This window comes from Alligator mississippiensis, chromosome 7 (genome assembly GCF_030867095.1).
Source record: "Alligator mississippiensis isolate rAllMis1 chromosome 7, rAllMis1, whole genome shotgun sequence".
NCBI lineage: Eukaryota > Metazoa > Chordata > Crocodylia > Alligatoridae > Alligator > Alligator mississippiensis.
The window spans coordinates 28,570,562-28,587,704 of NC_081830.1; the positions used below are offsets into that span (position 1 = coordinate 28,570,562).

The window sequence follows — 17,143 nt, forward strand, 5'->3', positions numbered from 1 at the left end:
GATGGAGCTAATCTTATACTGGTAGCCATATAGGTTAATAGAGAAAATGGCCCATAAATTGGCTGTAAAGTGCACAAAAGTTTGGGCTATTAGGGGACAGTACCAGCTGTGAACTGAATGAAATTTTCAAATCCCTGTGCTTTAGGAGATGATGAAGCCTTGAGGACGCTTCACAAAAGAAGAAGGTTTTTTAATACTTTAATGTTTTCTCTTTTTAATACTTTAAGGGGTGGGGTGGTGGTAGGGGACAGTCTGGAGCAAGGGTGGCCTGATTTTTATACAGCCCCACAAGCAACTACAATTTCTAAGGCCCCAGCTTTTAATAGGCCACAGTTAAAGCTACCAAGTAGGACTGACTTTCCCCAGAAAGCTGATCTCCCACCTTCTGAGAGGCCACTTCCTTTAAGATGGCTTGAGAGTAAAAAGACGTGCCCCAAATCAGTTGCCATTTAAAAAAGAAATTCCTGGAGTTTTAATTATATTTCTGTGCATGTATCCCTTTTTCAATTGCCACTGGCTAAATTATTCAACTGCCCAGCCAATGTTTATGGCTGTTTGAGAATTGTTGATGGTCTTCTTTGGCTTTTGTCCAGATGAGCACAGGTTGAAAACGAACAGGTTTAAGGTCCTATGTGGGAAATATGAACACAATTAGCACCTGACCTTTGGTCCTACTGCACCTGTTGCCAAAACTGATGGATGAGAGCAGCTCTTCAGTGGAAGTGGTCAAAACTTACTCACAGGAGTGCTCCCCTGGACAACACCAGGCTAGTGTTTTCCACAGTGCCTAGGAGACATAGGTGCAGCAAATTCTCTATGGCCACATGGAATTTGATTTCAAAGGGAGCTGAGGGGGTACCAGTTTTTGATCTTTTGCAAAGCCTTTTGATAAAAGTGGGGTATTTTCAGATTCTTTTTAAAAAAATGTGATACCAGCAGATGTCAGAATTATGGGGCAGAAGGGAAAAGCATTTCCACTCTTCTATTGTTACCAACTTCTTCAAGAACAAATCCACAGCCTTTCCCCATTTCCAGTGTGCTCTCAGTGTTTACGTCTTGAGTGTCTGGAAGATGTGGACATGGCTTTTGCTTCAGAGGCTTCTAATGCCATCTAGAATATCCCTCCTCCTTATCTGTCATTTTGAGAATCTCCCCTTTATTAACACATCTTTCCCTTTGTGTTCAGTCTAAGCCCCCTGACTAAGCAACAGGGCAAAGCCATGAGAGAAAAGGGAGAACAAGTTTGCACAGAAATGGTGAATGCAGAAGAATCAGAGAATATCTCCAAGATTGTTGCTCCTGATAAAGGGCTATTACTGCCAATTCTCTTACCCTATGTGAGAACAAGGAACAAGAGATCTGCACAGAGCTTAGGATCCCTTTTTTACTGTTGTTCAAAATGACCTTTAAGTGAAGGATTTTCCCCCTGAAAATGTCAAATTTAATTTCCTTTTTTTTGGTTGGCAAAATCATACAATGGCTTCCTTGACTGTATTTTCCAGGGATGAAGTACACTCCTGATTAAAGGTTGAATGGTAGGACCATTGGAAGCTTACTAGTTAAGAGCAGAGGAACACATGAATGGTCACACTAAGGGTAAATCTGCTCACAGCCGCTACTGCTCAAGTACTAGCTAGCTGGTGGTAGCAGTCTAGCAACTGCAACCTGGAACTCAAAGCTATGCAGACTGTAAAGCCACTTGAGACACTTGGTAAATACTTGAGTGGTTAACAGTCTTTCCTCCAGTCCAGTAGCATGTCACTGGCAAGGGAGATTTCTTAAGCATAAGGACAGCATTAGGGACAAAAACAGATGGATATAAACTGACCACAAATAAGTTTAGGTTGCAAATTACAAGAAGGTTCCTAAACATGAGAGCAGCAGGGTCCTAGAAAAGCCTTTCAGTACAAGCACTGAGATGCTATGAGAACAAGTTAGTCTTTTTTTCCATTTGGGCTTTCAGGAAATTATTTTTTATTAATAATTTTCAAAATCTTTTTCGAGATAAACTGATTAAGATTGTGATTAAAGAAAATAATTTATTAAAACACATTATGTTTTTAACAAGCTAGAAACGGTAAAGATTGGTGACAGTTTCTGGCATCAGTTGAGATGGTTCATTGTTAATAGTAGTTTGGTCTCCATTGTCTTCTTCAGAGCATCTTTCACATCCTTGTTCCTAAGGCTGTAGATTATGGGGTTGAGCATGGGGATCAGCAGACAATAGAACATCGAGACAACCTTTAAGTGGTTTGGGGACGATGTCTCGGAGGGTACTGCATACATGTAGAAGGTTGCACCAAAGAATAGCGCCACAGCCGTGACATGGGAAGCACAGGTAGAGAAGGCTTTACACCTGCCTGAGTGAGAGTAAATCCCCAGGATGGTAGAAGCAATGTAGGTGTAGGAGATTAGGATGGCACCAGACCCAGTTACTATGAAGAGAGTAGAGAAGGAAAACAATACAATCTCATTGATGTACGTTTCACTGCACGAGAGTTTTAGCAGTGGTGGGAGGTCACAAAAGAAATGGTCAATCTCATTGGGCCCACAGAAGTCCAGCTGGAACATTAGACTGGTGTGCACAGCAGTATTGAAGCCACCACAGAGGTAGGAACCCAGAACCAACAGGTAACACATCCTCCTGGGCATGTTCACCTGATAGAGCAGAGGGTTGCAGATGGCTGTGAAGCGGTCGTAAGACATTGCTACGAGGAGGAATCCTTCAGTGGAAACAAAGAGACCACCAAAAAAAAACTGAGTGGCACATCCATTGTAGGAAATGGTTTTGCTCTCAGAGAAGAAGTTGACCAGGGCTTTGGGTGCAACACTGGTGGAGTAGCAGAGGTCTATGAAGGACAGGTTCCTAAGCAAGAAGTACATGGGGGTAGTATAGAGCTGTGGGTTAATACTTATTACAATGATCAAGCCTACATTGCCCACCACAGTTATGGTGTAGACCACCAGGATGAGCACAAAGAGGAAAACCTGAAGAGGTGGGTGGTTGCTGAATCCCAGGAGAATGAACTCAGTCACTCTTGTGTGGTTTTCCACAGTCACTGCGTACATCTCTGAGAAGCTGCAGGGGCACGAAAGAATCAGCATTAAACAACAAGGAAGCCAAATCCACAAGCCCGACTAAATCCAGATGTTGACACAGAAAATTAAATCTGAAATCACTATACTGGGTGGAAAGCAATCTTGTCTCCCTACAAATGATCCCAGCATGAAATTCTCTCTGGAATAAAATAGCTATGGAAAGGTGTTTTATTTTCTTGGGTAGTGAACAGGTCAAAAGCACAGAAGCAATTCATGAAGGATAGATATTAACAACAAGACATCATTTAAAAGAAAGGGCAGAAAATACCTGTGCCAGTTCTTCCCCTCTCTAATTATGGACTGCTTTATGAATCAAGTTAACTGTTGAAAAGCATCTTGTTCACATGCCTTGTTGGTGAAGGCTACATTTTTCAAAGGAGTCTAAATCAATAGCTCTAGTCCTGCTGAAATAGAAGTTAAAAATCAAACTCGGGCTCCTTTGAAAGACTCCACTGAAAATCCACAAGCCAAGGTTTTTGAACTTGAGCATGGACTGTGGAAACAGAATTCTCATTCATTTTAATGGGATCTGGGCACCCACAACTCCTATGCTGCTTTGAAAATATCAAGCAAAAGTCTATTTTGCCATCTGAGGCAACTTCAGTGGCCCCACTCCTGATTTGGAGAACTGAAAGAACAGAATTATACCTTTCCCTACAGCTAAAGAATCAGATTACATTGAAATGCTAGAATGAAGGTTGCTCATGTATTCAGACATGTGCATTACCATGTGATTCGGGACCCCCAGTGAGTACAATTTGGCACACCTACATTAACATTAATAGACTGTACTGATTTACTCCTCAGAAGGATTTGGCCTTCAGCCTTTAACTACATGAAAACATACCCCTTTTTGCAATTTGCCTGATGCAGTAGGCAGGATATACATAGAGCAGCTTATCACTGCAAGTCAGCTTTACATTCAGTTTCCTTAACGTTCAGCTAGCTTCCTTTTCCGATTACTTTACTGAAACGTTTAATCCTTCCCTCATTGGGCCACTCATTCCTATCCTTCTTTCTGCCTTCTTACTAAATGACTCAAACTCAGGAACTGTAAAATTAATTCAGAACTGCTATAGATTTGAGTCATTTTGACACCTGAGTCCCCTCCAAGTTCTTTATAAGGAAGCTGGAATTACTTTCAGGTGATTCCTGGTCTGATTGACATCAAAGAAATATTTCATAATGAATCAAATGATCTGAATAGTGAGTAGCAGAGGTGTAAGTGATGATAAAAGAGCAACGGACAGAGTCAGTCTCTGTCCTTGTGTGCATCTATTTTATGTTTACTGAGCTATCAAAACTTTATGCATGAAATCCTGACTCCACTGAAATCAATGGCAATACTCACAAACAGAATGTGTTGGAGTTGGCGTTCCTCTCAAACATTTCTATTTGTTGCTATTCTTATTCATAATACAAAGTTGTCATGTCTCTCCATTTAGCAAAGTTGAGTTTTGCCATAAAATAGGGCCTGATGATAGAAAGTTTTACTCAGATATGTAACCTTTGTTCATACCATCAAAGACCTGAATGATGAAAAATTTTGGAAGTGGAGTATGTCAGTTAAGGCTGCAATGTTTCCTGATATATTTCTGCCAGGATATCCCCTAACTTGGATACATGTATGCCAATATTAAAGCAGTAAAACTACACCTATATATGCATATTTTTGCCGGTTGTTTCTGTGTACACTAGCAGCATTGTACAAATTTAATTAGACCAATGTAACTAGTGCACCTTTTGTATTGTAGAGAAGATCAAAATCATACTGTGCTTTGTTTGTTTGGTGTGAGTTTTGTTTGTTGGTTTGGTTTTTTGCCTAAGAATGGCTTCCACTGAAAGCTTTAATAGAAGAGCGACAGAGACAGAAGGGTTTCTTCCCTGCTTGATTTCTTTCGGCTTTTCCTTCCATACTTCCTTCTCTCTTTCTCACTCACTCTGTACTCTTTCCTTCTTTCTTTCCTTAGACAGGCAGGCAGACAAGTATGTATAAGAATGAAAGACAGTGAGGGAGAGAGAGAAGGTGAAGGGGTTAAAACAGAATAGATTATCAATAGTGAGATGGAGTCAGTTTTAAAGTTTCCCTAGAGCAGAAATCATTCATTAAAATATATACTTACTGACTTAGGTTTTCAAAGGAATTGACCACATAACTCAAGCTTCTTGGAAAGTCACGATCACTGTTGCACAAGGTGCGCTATGAACCAAGTCAGTCCTTAGACCAACAAGGCTACAACCAACAACATTATGGACCAAGGCATACATTCCTCTATAGCCACATCACCCCAAAAAACCCCAACAATGTGACAGAACTCAGTACAGTTCTGTGTGAAACCACAACACTGACAGAAGCAAACACTGACACAGCAACACTGACAACTTTTCCAAAGTTCATCTCCCTCGCAAAAGTTTAGTCCTCTGCTATTGTGGGGTTTTTTTTCTTCTTACTTTACAGACACGCTCGCAAAGCATTATTTTTAAAACTCACAAGGGAACTTCCAAATTAAAATTCATATTATAGCAAGAAGTATTTGTAAGGGAACTTTTCAAAGGCACCTGAGAGAATGATGCACCCAGCTCTGATGGGAGAAGAGCATTTAACTCCCTTGGGCTTGTCTGAATTTTCCAGAGATGTCTGGCAGGCTCCAGTTCTTGTCATCACATTCATTTTCCTTCTGAAAAAGATATGTACATACATACAAGAATAACAAAGGAAATTACAATTATGAAAACAGCAAAATACATTAAATCCAGCTTTGAATCCACGTAACAGCAGTAGAGTAGCATCCGTTCAGGGAACTGGTCACACTCATGACAGCAGGATGTAAAAACAGCTTTTAAGAGTAAAAACACTGGTGTCTCTCATAAGACGGGGTTTAGACCAAACAGCCCTCTCAAACACAAAACCGCAAAATGTACCAAATTCAGCAAGGCTACTTTCTGCAGGAAGAAATTGGGTTCGTTCACCCTTCTCTGTAGTGACTACACCAGTACCTGGGAGACAAGGGTGAATAAATGAGGGTCTATCTCCCCACAGGAACTGAAGTAAGATAGCAATTGCTCATGGAGCTGGGAAGAGTAAAACTTTGGTATTTTGGAGATTATCTATGGACACTGGTGGCAAAATCCTATTTCCATTTACCCACCCAAATGAACTGAAAGTTATGCAAAGTGCCGTGGCCTATTTTCAAGAGGAGGATTAAAGAGGAGACATTTTGATCTAGTTGGGGCCGGTCCTGCTTTCAGCAGGGATTGGACTAGATGTGACCTCCTGAAGTTCCTTCCAACCCTCATTTTCTATGATTCTATGACATGGGAAAATGGTAGCTGTGCCCTGGTAGTTAAAGCACTGTGCAGATGAAAAATCAGAGATGAGGGTTTTGTCCCCTTCAGGATAGAGCGGGTCTTAGTATCCATATCTCCTGCTTCCTGGTAAAGTGCCCTAACCACTAGATTTAAATATGTATTTAATATTCATAGAATAAAATGGGGAGAGAATAATGAGGATGTTCCTGGCCCACTGGGAGCAAGGGCCCAGGCTAGATCCAAGAGCCTCATCCTTTTCAGAGCAGCAGCTTGCAGACTGAGCCATACACCCTCTAGTTTGCTCTCTTCCACCTGGTCCCTTATATATCTCCCTCCCCACTATTCAGATGCCCTCCCACACTTTAATTTTTGCCTGTCAGCAATGTGAGGGCTTACAATTGCTCACATCTGTTTTTTGCAGCCACATACCTGCTTGGCCGACATACAGTCTACTGCACATTTGGTGACTCTGTGAAATGGGATTGTAAGTGCCAAAAATGTCAAGTTACATGGCTGGGCAAGTGTCATTGAGGTGCACACAGTGAAATAGGATCTTGCACTCTTTCAAACAAAATAATTGGGATCTCCTCATGCTAGGTGTGCTTCCCCTACACACTAAACAAGACTGAGGTTTTTTAATGAACTAACTTGTTATATCCTTCAATTTATAAGGAAGGCAAATGACCTGTAATTAGACAATATTAAAAGAAAAAGAAAGGTCTCCTCTTACTACTTATGTTATATAAAGAAAATCTCTCTCTCGCTCCTCCCCAAATTGTTTGTTTCCAATGTATATGTATAGTGGAAGCCCATACATTTTCTCTTCTCATCCTTCTCTACATGCCCAGGACTGCCCTGGCCTGAGCAGCTTGGCATCTATCTCCTGCCTAACCCCTGCTGGAGTCCAGAAACTTGGCTGATAGTGTACAAAGCATCCTGGCCTGGTAGACAGGGAAAGCAGAGCTAACGCACTCCTAGAGCAGAGTTCAGTAGAAAGCACAGCAGCCACAGAAACCTCCATTCACAAATCCTCTCTCTTACTGATGAGCTTCTGTGTAGCCAAAAGTGCAAGTCATGGGACAGGACAGCAGGCCAGGGCAGCCTTCCAGTGGTTTAGGTATTCAGCTTGGGTGGGCAGTCCTGATCCCAGTCCATTTTTTGTTCAGTCACTGCTTAATATAAAATGCATAAAAAGTCTCTGAATAAAGGACCAGGACTCTCCCTCTCTCATCAAATATCCTAACCATAGGCTAGTCATGATGGCAAGCTTCCAAAATAAAGGTGCTGTAGTATCTAATGAAACAGTTTCCAACCCCCAGCTGAGACTCAAACAAGGATCGTGGAGGCAATGCTGGCAGCACCGCAGAAAAGAGCCACATTGCGTGCCAGGAACCCCCCCGACCCTGGGCTGCCGCACTCCACTCCCAGTAGTGGGGTGCAGAAAAAAAAGGTTGGGAACCACTGGTCTAATGTGTAATGACTTTCTTTTTTATTAGATGTGGCCCTTGAATTTGGATGACTTTGGTTACTGTATTTTCTTGCACACAATCCCCAGAAAATAATACACACCTTGTTTCTGAAACGCAAAATGAAAGAAAATAGATTTTTGCAAAGTTGTGGCTGCATAGAGCAGAGTTGGAGACCAATCTTCAGATGACTCCCCCTCCTGCTGAACTAAAGCTGAAACCCCAGCTGCTCTTGAAGTCTTGTCTCCATGGGTGAATGATTTGGAGACTCTTTAGCGCTCTTCAAAAGTTGTGAAATAGCAAGACAAAGCCAGGAACAGCAAGCAGACAGCAGAATTGCTACAAGAAATGTTAGCTTAATTAGTGGAACATCTCTAGACCATTAAAAAGGAAAGATGGTCATTGACATCTCTAGAATGAAGGAGCCATTAAATCAATTAACTCACTCAATCACCAGAATAGTAAAGCTTCTACCCCAGACAGAAAATCAGTTACCCCACTTAATACACACATCCCAATTTGGTGGGGGCTGATTTTTTTGGGAAAGGATGCATGCCAGGTGACAGAAAATATAGTACTTGATTATTCACGTAGGTTCCTAGCCAAGATATCAGACCTCCACCTAACCTAGGAGGTGCACAGTCCCACCAGGGGAAATGCCTTGCTGGACCTGGTCGTGGCCACAGGCAATGGCCTGGTGAGGGAACTGCAGGTTCTCAACCACCTGGGTGATAGCGATCATCGCCTACCAGAATTCACTATCCAACACAGGGTGTCAAGGGCCTGCAACAAGGCAGTAGCCCTTGACTTCAGAAAGGTCAATTTCAATGAGTTAAGGAGATTAGTCGGAGAGGCACTGAGGTCCCGGGGGGTAGGGGACTTGAGAGTCTAAGACAAGTAGTCATTCCTTAAGAAGATGATCCTCTGAGCCCAAAGGGTGACAGTCGCAATGCAAATCAAAATGGGCAAGGGTGCTGAAAAGCCCCCATGGCTAACCAAAGGCATTCAGGAATGTCTGAAAGCTAAAAAGGAGGTGTACACCTGGTAGAAGGGAGGGGCCATCACCAAAGAGGATTTAAACATCTCCATGGCTCGAGACTATAGGGGGGCTGTTAGGAAGGCTAAGGCAGAGACACAACTGGGACTAGCAACCAGGATCAAAGATAACAAGAAGTTCTTTTTTAAATAAATAAGGAGTAAAAAGAAGGCGCCAGGTAACATGGGGCCCCTGCAGGACACGCTTGGCAATCTGGTGGTTGCACCAGACGATAAAGCTGACCTCTTTAACAAATTCTTTGCCTCCATATTTCTGAGCTGGGACCGGTACATCCCCCCCCACTGGGATTCCAGACAGACCCAGGAGAGGCACCACCAGGCCTAGGGTCAGGGAGGACCTAGTTAGAGAACTTCTGGAGGGGTGGGACGTGATTAAATCAGCAGATCCAGATGATCTCCACCAGAGATGCTGAGGGAATTGGCAGGGGTCATTGTGGGACCCCTGGCGCAGCTTTACGAGCACTCATGGTGCCAGAGGACTGGAAAAGGGCCAATGTGGTCCTCATTTTCAAAAAAGGGAGGAAGGAGGACCCAGGAAACTACAGGCCTATTAGTCTTACCTCAGTTTTAGGGAAGCTCTTTGAGAAAATTATCAAGGAGCACATCTGCGAGGGACCAGCAAGGGATATTATGCTCAGGGGCAACCAGCATGGGTTCATTAGGGGCAGGTCCTGTCAGACCAAACTGGTTGCCTTTTACGACCAGGTCACAAAATCCTTGGGCACAGGTGTCGCGGTGGACATAGGCTTTCTGGACTTTAGGAGGGCCTTTGGCACTGTCTCTTACCCCATTCTCATTAAAAAATTAGGCAACTGTGGCATTGATGCCTACGCAGCCAGATGGATCACAAATTGGCTGAGGGGCCGCACCCAGAGAGTGGTGGTGGACGGGTCATTTTCAGCCTGAAGGGATGTGGGAAGTGGGATCCCCCAGGGCTCAGTCCTCAGGCCCATACTGTTCTTCATCACTGACTTGGATGAGCGGCTGAAAAGCACCTTGTTCAAATTTGCAGATGACACTAAGATGTGGGGAGAGGTGGGCATGATAGAAGGGACGGACAGGCTACAACTAGATCTGGACAGGTTACAGGGGTGAGCAGATGAGAACAAGGTGGGATTCAATACTGACAAGTGCAAGGTACTGCACCTAGGAGGGGGAAGTACCAGCAGCATACCTACAGGCTGGGGAACTCCCTTATTGTCAGCACAGAGGCAGAAAAGGATCTTGGAGTCATTACAGAAGGCTAACCGTACCTTGTCATGCATCCACAGATGTATCACGAGCAGGTCCAAGGAGGTGATCCTCCCCCTCTATGCGTTACTGGTCAGGCTGCAGTTGGAGTACTGTGTTCAGTTCTGGGCGCCGCACTTCAGGAGGGATGTGGACAACATTGAGAGGGTCCAAAGGAGGGCCAGTCACATGATCAGGGATCAGCAGGGCAGACCCTATGAGGAGAGGCTACAGGACCTGAACCTGTTCGGCCTTCACAAAAGAAGACTGAGAGGGGACCGGGTGGCCATCTATAAAGTTACCAGGGCAGACTGGCAGGGAACGGGAGAGTCCCTGTTCCCCCGGGCACTACCAGGAGCAACTAGGAATAACAGCCACAAGTTGATTGACAATAGGTTCAGGCTAGACATCAGGAAGCACTACTTCACAGTTAGGGCAGCTACGATCTGGAACCAACTTCCAAGGGAAGTGGTGCTCGCTCCTACCCTGGGGGTCTTAAAAAGGAGGCTAGATAATCACCTGGCCGGGGTTGCTTGATCCCAGTGTTCTTTCCTGCCCATGGCAGGGGGTTGGACTTGATGATCTGCTCAGGTCCCTTCTGACCGACCCTACCAACTAGGAAACTATTATTGACTAATTATTTTTACAAAATGAAACAGCTTGGTAGGAAAGTAAAGTTGACTCTGCTGCCCGGTACTCAGACTGATTTGCTAGAAGGCAGAATACCAAAATTCATCTTGTTGCTGTAAATCTGGGAGCAAGGGCCTCAACCTCCAACAGATGGGCAACCAGACGTGGGACAAACAGCCAGGGTTGCTCACCCCTTTGACAACAACATGTGTCCCCGATGGGGCTCTGAATGCTGGAATTCAGCAATAGGTCCCGCCTCCACTCACCCTGCCCCCAGGTTCCTCACCCCTCCAAGAGCCCCACAGCCCAAACGATATAGCTCCATGGGCCATATATGGACCATGGGCCTCATCTTTGATAACTCTCTGCCAGGTGATCCCTGTAAATGATTACCTCCTCCAGACACTGCTTAACAAATAGAGGTGACCTCTTCGATAGGCATATGATGCCTTTTCCCTTTCATAGTATTATATAAGATTAGAGTTGAAAGGGACCTCAGGAGGTCACATCTAGTCCAACCCCCTTCTCAACGCAGGGTCATCCCCAACTAAATCATCCAAGCCAGGGCTTCATCAAGGCAAGCCTTAAATCCTTCAAGGATGGAGATGCCACTGTCTCTCTAGATAACCTGTTCCAGTGCTTCATCACCCTCCTACTGAAGGGAGACAAATGCGTGATCTTTGTCTGGCAAGAACTGATTCTTTTTCCTTTCGAAATGGATTTTCTTCTTTCCTGCCTGATAGATTTATTGGCCAAAGCTTTCCTGTTAGGCAAACAGCCACTGTCTACTGAGAAGCATTTCTGTCACCTGATTTGGCCATAAACCCTCTTGCAGTTTCTTGAGACTACAAACATACAAAGATACATTCATACCAAAAACCACGTTGCATACAAACATACAAATAAAAAAAATGAGCACTGCTTGTTGTTAGCGGCTCATAGAGACCAAAGGTGACAACAGTAAATCCAATTTGGGGGAATACCTGTATATGCAAAATAATGTTCCCCCACCCCTAAATTAATCAGTGGATATACATGCACTATGTGACATAGCCCTTTAACTCAGGGTCTCAGACACTTCACCTTGGGGAAAAGCAATGCTGAGTGGGACATGATCCCCTTAGGCTCCCCACTCACTGAGGTAGCATGCTGCCCTGTCACTCAAACCCAAGGACTTACATATCTTCCAGGGGATTCAGTGAGCCCATGACAGCAGGGCTAGGCCCCTTGTGGGCCACTTTCAAGGAAAACTCCTCCTCTCTATCCCCGCTTCCTCTGGCGCAGGTTGAAATTCCCATATACTGCCACTCCTACTTGTATTGTACTTTGGTCTAAGAGAGCCTCAGACAGGTTTTAAATATTTAAAATGTTTAATAAAATATTTTAAATGCCTCCAGGAAGGTCACACTTGCACATGCTGTGCAGCACACAGGCCAAAATAAGAATCCAGGGCAGGCCCTGCATACCCAACATGCCTTCCTTTGTACTTGAGGAGCCCAAAGAAGTCCACACTCATCCTGCAGCTGCCCAACCAGTAACTGAAGAGCCCTTTCCTGGCATTCACATGTCTGGTATAGCCTTTGTGAATAATGGGAGGAATGGGTCTGGGTCATCAAGAAACAGGAGGAGCTCCAAGCTAGGGGTGCCCAACACAAGCACTCTCCCTGTCAACATAGGTACGAGTTTGGAATTCCAAAGGACCTTGGTGTCATGGACCTTCCCAACCACCTCATGGTCATGTGGGGGAGCTATCTTTTGTGGTCTATAACACCACGAACAACACATACCTCCAGAGGCTGGAGGGGCATCGCGACCATCTTCAGATGGTGGTGGGGGCAGGGCCATGATGAGTGGGGACCCCCCGCAGCAGCTGCCAGCCACATCGACAGCAAAGTGGGAGCAGCAACCACCTGCAGAAGTCGGTGGTGGCCAATCTCGGGGGGGGCCCTGCTCCCCTGTACCCCTCCTACACATCGCTTTTGCTGCAACACAATAGAAGTAGCCTTTTCTGTTTAAGTACTCTATGGTATTGTACACAGCCCCGGGTCATAAACCCCTTCCAAGAAAATATAGCAATAACCTCCCATGGGCTAGAGAGGTGGAGGAAAGATGCCAGCAGAGCACAGCTCCCTCACTGCTGATCTGATTGGAATTTCCCACATCCAAGGGGCTGGCCACACACCAGAGGTTCTTGGGAGGTGCCAGCTGCCAGATGGCAATTGCCCCACACTTCTTCATGGTCATGGGTACCTTGCCACTGAATCAATGGGGCCATTGCAGAACCGATGACCCCAAAGATGGGCCCGCTCATCCTAAATTTCTGCTGGCGTTGCTCGTTGTTCCAAGACCGCAGGACTACCCACTCCCACCAGTCGCTGCTCCTGTCTCTGGCCCAGAAGCAATGGTACACAGTCCGGAGGTGGCCTCAAAAAGGGCCACCTTTCGTAGTATCTTTTATTTCTCCCTCTTCTGGTAAGTAGTTCTCAAATGTATAGAGCATGTAGCACAGACTACAGCTTGAAGAGGCAACCTTCACACACAACAGCCACAGCAGCACCCCAGCCGGCAGATGAGCTGGAAGAGGAAGCTATGCAGTGTAAAGTCTTGGCTGTCCAAAACTCTTCACTGCAAGTTAGCGAGAAGAGCCAGGACCTTGTGGTGCTGCTCTACAAGAGTGAGGAGGACAAAGAGACAGCATGGTTCCAGTCTCTGCTGCCACTGTGGAAGTGATGCACATTAAAGGGCTGGTCAGTTTAAAGACAGGAAGTCCAGGGGGTCAACTGCCCAACAAAGCTCTGCTGTTGCCACTCACCTGCTCTTCTAAGCCCCTTGGTCCAAAGGCCATGGAGGATACTGGGGTGATTGCTCAGCAGCTCCTGGCTATGTAGCACCACACAAGCATTGGCTCCATCATATTTTGAAGTACTATAGCTGGGCCTGTATGGTGGTGCAGTACTGAGGTGTTTTGCATTTGAAGTGCTTCAATCTGGGTTGGGATTAGAAGGGCTTCCCATATTTGTCTGCCCATTTCCCTAAGACTCTGGATTAGAGAACTGCTTTCAGAAAAGAAAAAAGAAATTCCTTATGTGATTGTATCAAGTTACCTAGACTGGGACTATCAAAGAAGTCTGCATGTGTTAGGTTCCCATATCCCACTCAGTCTCAATGGATTTGGGGCCTGTATCTCCCACAGTCTCCCCTTTAAAATCCTAACCTCAATCTATAGAATAGGACTAATAATATTTTTATACCTCTTAAAACAAAACCATTAGTGTTTCTGGGGCAGTAAATCCATTCAGGCCAGACCACAAATAGGCCTAGGCATGGTGACACTGAGCATTCATATATCTCAACTGCAAGCATTCTCTGTTTCTAGGAGTCCAATTCACTAACCCAGCTCAGGTGCCTATCTTCCTAGTACATAAAATGGGAAAAGTTAGACACCTAGGATCAGGATTCACACGCTCAGGACACTAGATAGGGGACCGCCAAAGCCAGCCAATATGAGATGCTGAAAAGAGAGGTGCATGTCTGAAATCCTCCTCCTTTTCCAGATTATGCCACCGAGACTGAAAGCTGGCTGTGCCTAGCCCCACTGCTTTCAGATACAAAGCATGGCTGTATGCGGGCAGTCCACCAGACTGAGAGCAAGTGTAGCTGCAGCCACATTTCCAAGAGCAGGCAAACTATGAGGTCATCTAAGTATAAGGTCAAAGACTGAAAATGCACATCTGAACCGGGTGTGTGTGGGTTACAGGACTGGGTTGGGGGAAGAGGAAGCAATCAAAGATGCTGAATGGCATCAGACACCCACAGATCCTGAAGATATAGGTGGACGTCTCAACTTCTTTGGAAGTCCCAGATCCAGCAACATGAAAAAAAGTTTTCATGTCATAGCCATAATCTCTCTATCACAGAATAAAGGGTTACAAACAGAACAGAGGCTATTATAGCAGACCGAGCTTTCTCAAGTCAGAGCAACTGGACCATTTACCACCCACCAGAGCATGGATTTGTGACCCTTCCTCCTGCTGCACTTCTGCCTGCTTCTTCCTCCATTAAGAGCCGTGGCCGGGCAAGTGATGCACAAGGGAACCACAGGAGTCCACGGAGCAGAGCTGTCAACTTCGCTGTCGCTGCCTGTTATGTTTGAAGTGGGTTGGCTCCTGGCACAGTTCCTTTGGGGAGTATAACACTGGAAATTTGTCAATACTAAAGTAAAAAACTCTACAGCGATGAAATCCTGACCCCGTTGAACTCAGTGAGAGAGATGGGGAGGAGCTGAAAGTGCCCAGTATTAATCAGTCATCAAGGAGAACTAGCCTTGTCCTTCACATGCAGTTCTGTGGGGACACAGCTCTCCCAGCCCACGCAACCCCAGTTCTCTGGGATAATTACAGAATCATTGTGTTTTCTCTTATCCCCAGCACTTTCTTTGTGTAACTCTCTTTCATTTGGGTTTTTACTTCCTTGGAAAGGGTTTCCTTCTTCATATTTTTTCCTGATCAATAATTTGCTTCAGGAAAAAGCTATGTTGTTCATCTTCATCTGCCTCTCTCAGGTATGTAACATTTTTTTTCAATACATCTTTTAATATTCATGACAATGCACATTTACAACAGATTTTCTTTGCTTCTTTTTGCTCATGCATCCATCAATCCATCCATCCTGTTTACTTACCTACCTATTTAACTTCCTTCCTTTCTGTTTTGCTACTCACTTTCCTTTGTTTATATGCTTCTTTCTCTCTTTCTTTCTTGAATAAACAAAGAGAAAAGGAGTAGTTGCTGGTTATCAGCCATTTTCACTTGTCTGACAATTGATCATACAAATCACGCAGTCTCAGCTGGTATCCACTGACATACATAAGAATTATAGGGCTATGCCAATTTACATTACAAAAATAAATATTCCATTCCTTCCTATTCTTGCTCATATACATCTCCATATCACTTTTTCATCCCTGTCTTTGAAGGGAAAGAACATTAATGTAATGAATGACATGAAAAGAACGTTAATCTAATACTACAGAATTAATTCATGTGACTGGCTTTTGTTCAGTAGATTGTCACACTGAAGTCCAGTTTTCTGATTTTGCCAAGTGTTTTATAATGAAACTAAGAGACAGAAGGAGGAACGGGGGCAGACAAAGATGGATCTGGTCTTGCAATCCCTTTTTAACACTAGGAATCATCAATTTAGTGGAAGCCCTCAAGAAAGCCATGCTGAGGCTAGCAGCCTCTCTGATGAATTCCCTAAAAGGGACCTAGGATGCTGGGCATCAATTCCTTTTCTTTCACCTTGAATATGGTCCTCTTGAATAGCTAGGTCCCATTTGAATTTATGCAGTTAAATGAAGTCAATGGGCTTTAGAGTACTGTGGACAGATTCTTTTGGAAAACAAAGACTGATTTTTGACCTGGAGACACCTCTATGGAGCATCTTTTTCAAAGGGTGAGTTCTTAGCACTTAAAGATTCTCAAGTAGGGCATTTTTTAAACTATCCACCATAAATGTCTAATTCCAAATGCCTGAATTTATTGGAAAGTGGCTATCCAGCTCCCCTAACTGGCTTTGAAGAGCTCAGATATCCAGCGACAGCTGTTTTGGAAACTGGCAAAAATGATTAAAGGGATCATCGTTACTTTCATTTCTCAAAGTTTGAAACAGTTTTCTAATTCATCTGTGAGATGACTCACAATATAGTTTCAGTAAAATACTTATCAAAATAGTTCTTAACATACTTCTAGGTTTTTTGGCCTTTGTTTGTTTTCCAAGACTATGGCTGTTAGCGAGCAAAAAGTTTGAAAACCATCTTGATTTCAAAAATCATGAAAAACAGAAAAAAATATATCAATAACATTGGCTTTTTTTCCTAATAACACTTTCAGCCTCATGTAAAATGTTTTTGTTTATATATAAATTTATTCTTTCAACGTTGTAAATGTATTTGGCACCCAAAGTATAGAGGTGTCCATCTGAAATCACTACTGAAATCAATGAGAATTAGACTACATACCTTCCCCCTTACTGACATTCTGTACTTTTCTGAATTGGCCATCTACATGGTTGCCTAAGACCCCCAAAAAGCCACCTCCACATGAGTTGGCATTCTGTTCCTTTACGCATAGCCATATGCACAGAAATGACTGCCTGCATAAGATTTTTTGGAGACTTAGAGGACCATGTAGATGACCCGATCTGGTCACCTAAGCATCCAAAAATGAAGAGAATCCCGCTCTAAGTATACGTCTGTATCTGGAGAAAATGAAATACTTCTGCAAAGCTAGACCATCATTAATAATATCAAGATTTCATTATATCTATTATTTCATTTCAAACAGCTCTAGTGA

At 44.0% G+C, this 17,143-nt stretch overlaps 1 protein-coding gene across 1 annotated transcript; it reads right to left on the reverse strand.

Annotated features, from left to right (window-relative positions):
- Positions 1 to 2,074: 2,074 nt before the first annotated feature.
- LOC132251711 (olfactory receptor 5AP2-like) lies at positions 2,075 to 3,172 on the reverse strand. Its single transcript, XM_059731649.1, has one exon. It carries the CDS (start codon positions 3,103 to 3,105, stop codon positions 2,104 to 2,106), a length of 1,002 nt encoding a protein of 333 aa, XP_059587632.1. The 5' UTR covers positions 3,106 to 3,172; the 3' UTR covers positions 2,075 to 2,103.
- Between the last annotated feature and the right edge of the window lie 13,971 nt (positions 3,173 to 17,143).

Coding starts and splice junctions, on each gene's coding strand:
- LOC132251711 (XM_059731649.1), bottom strand. CDS start 3,105: ATGCTGATTCTTTCGTGCCCCTGCAGCTTCTCAGAGATGTACGCAGTG.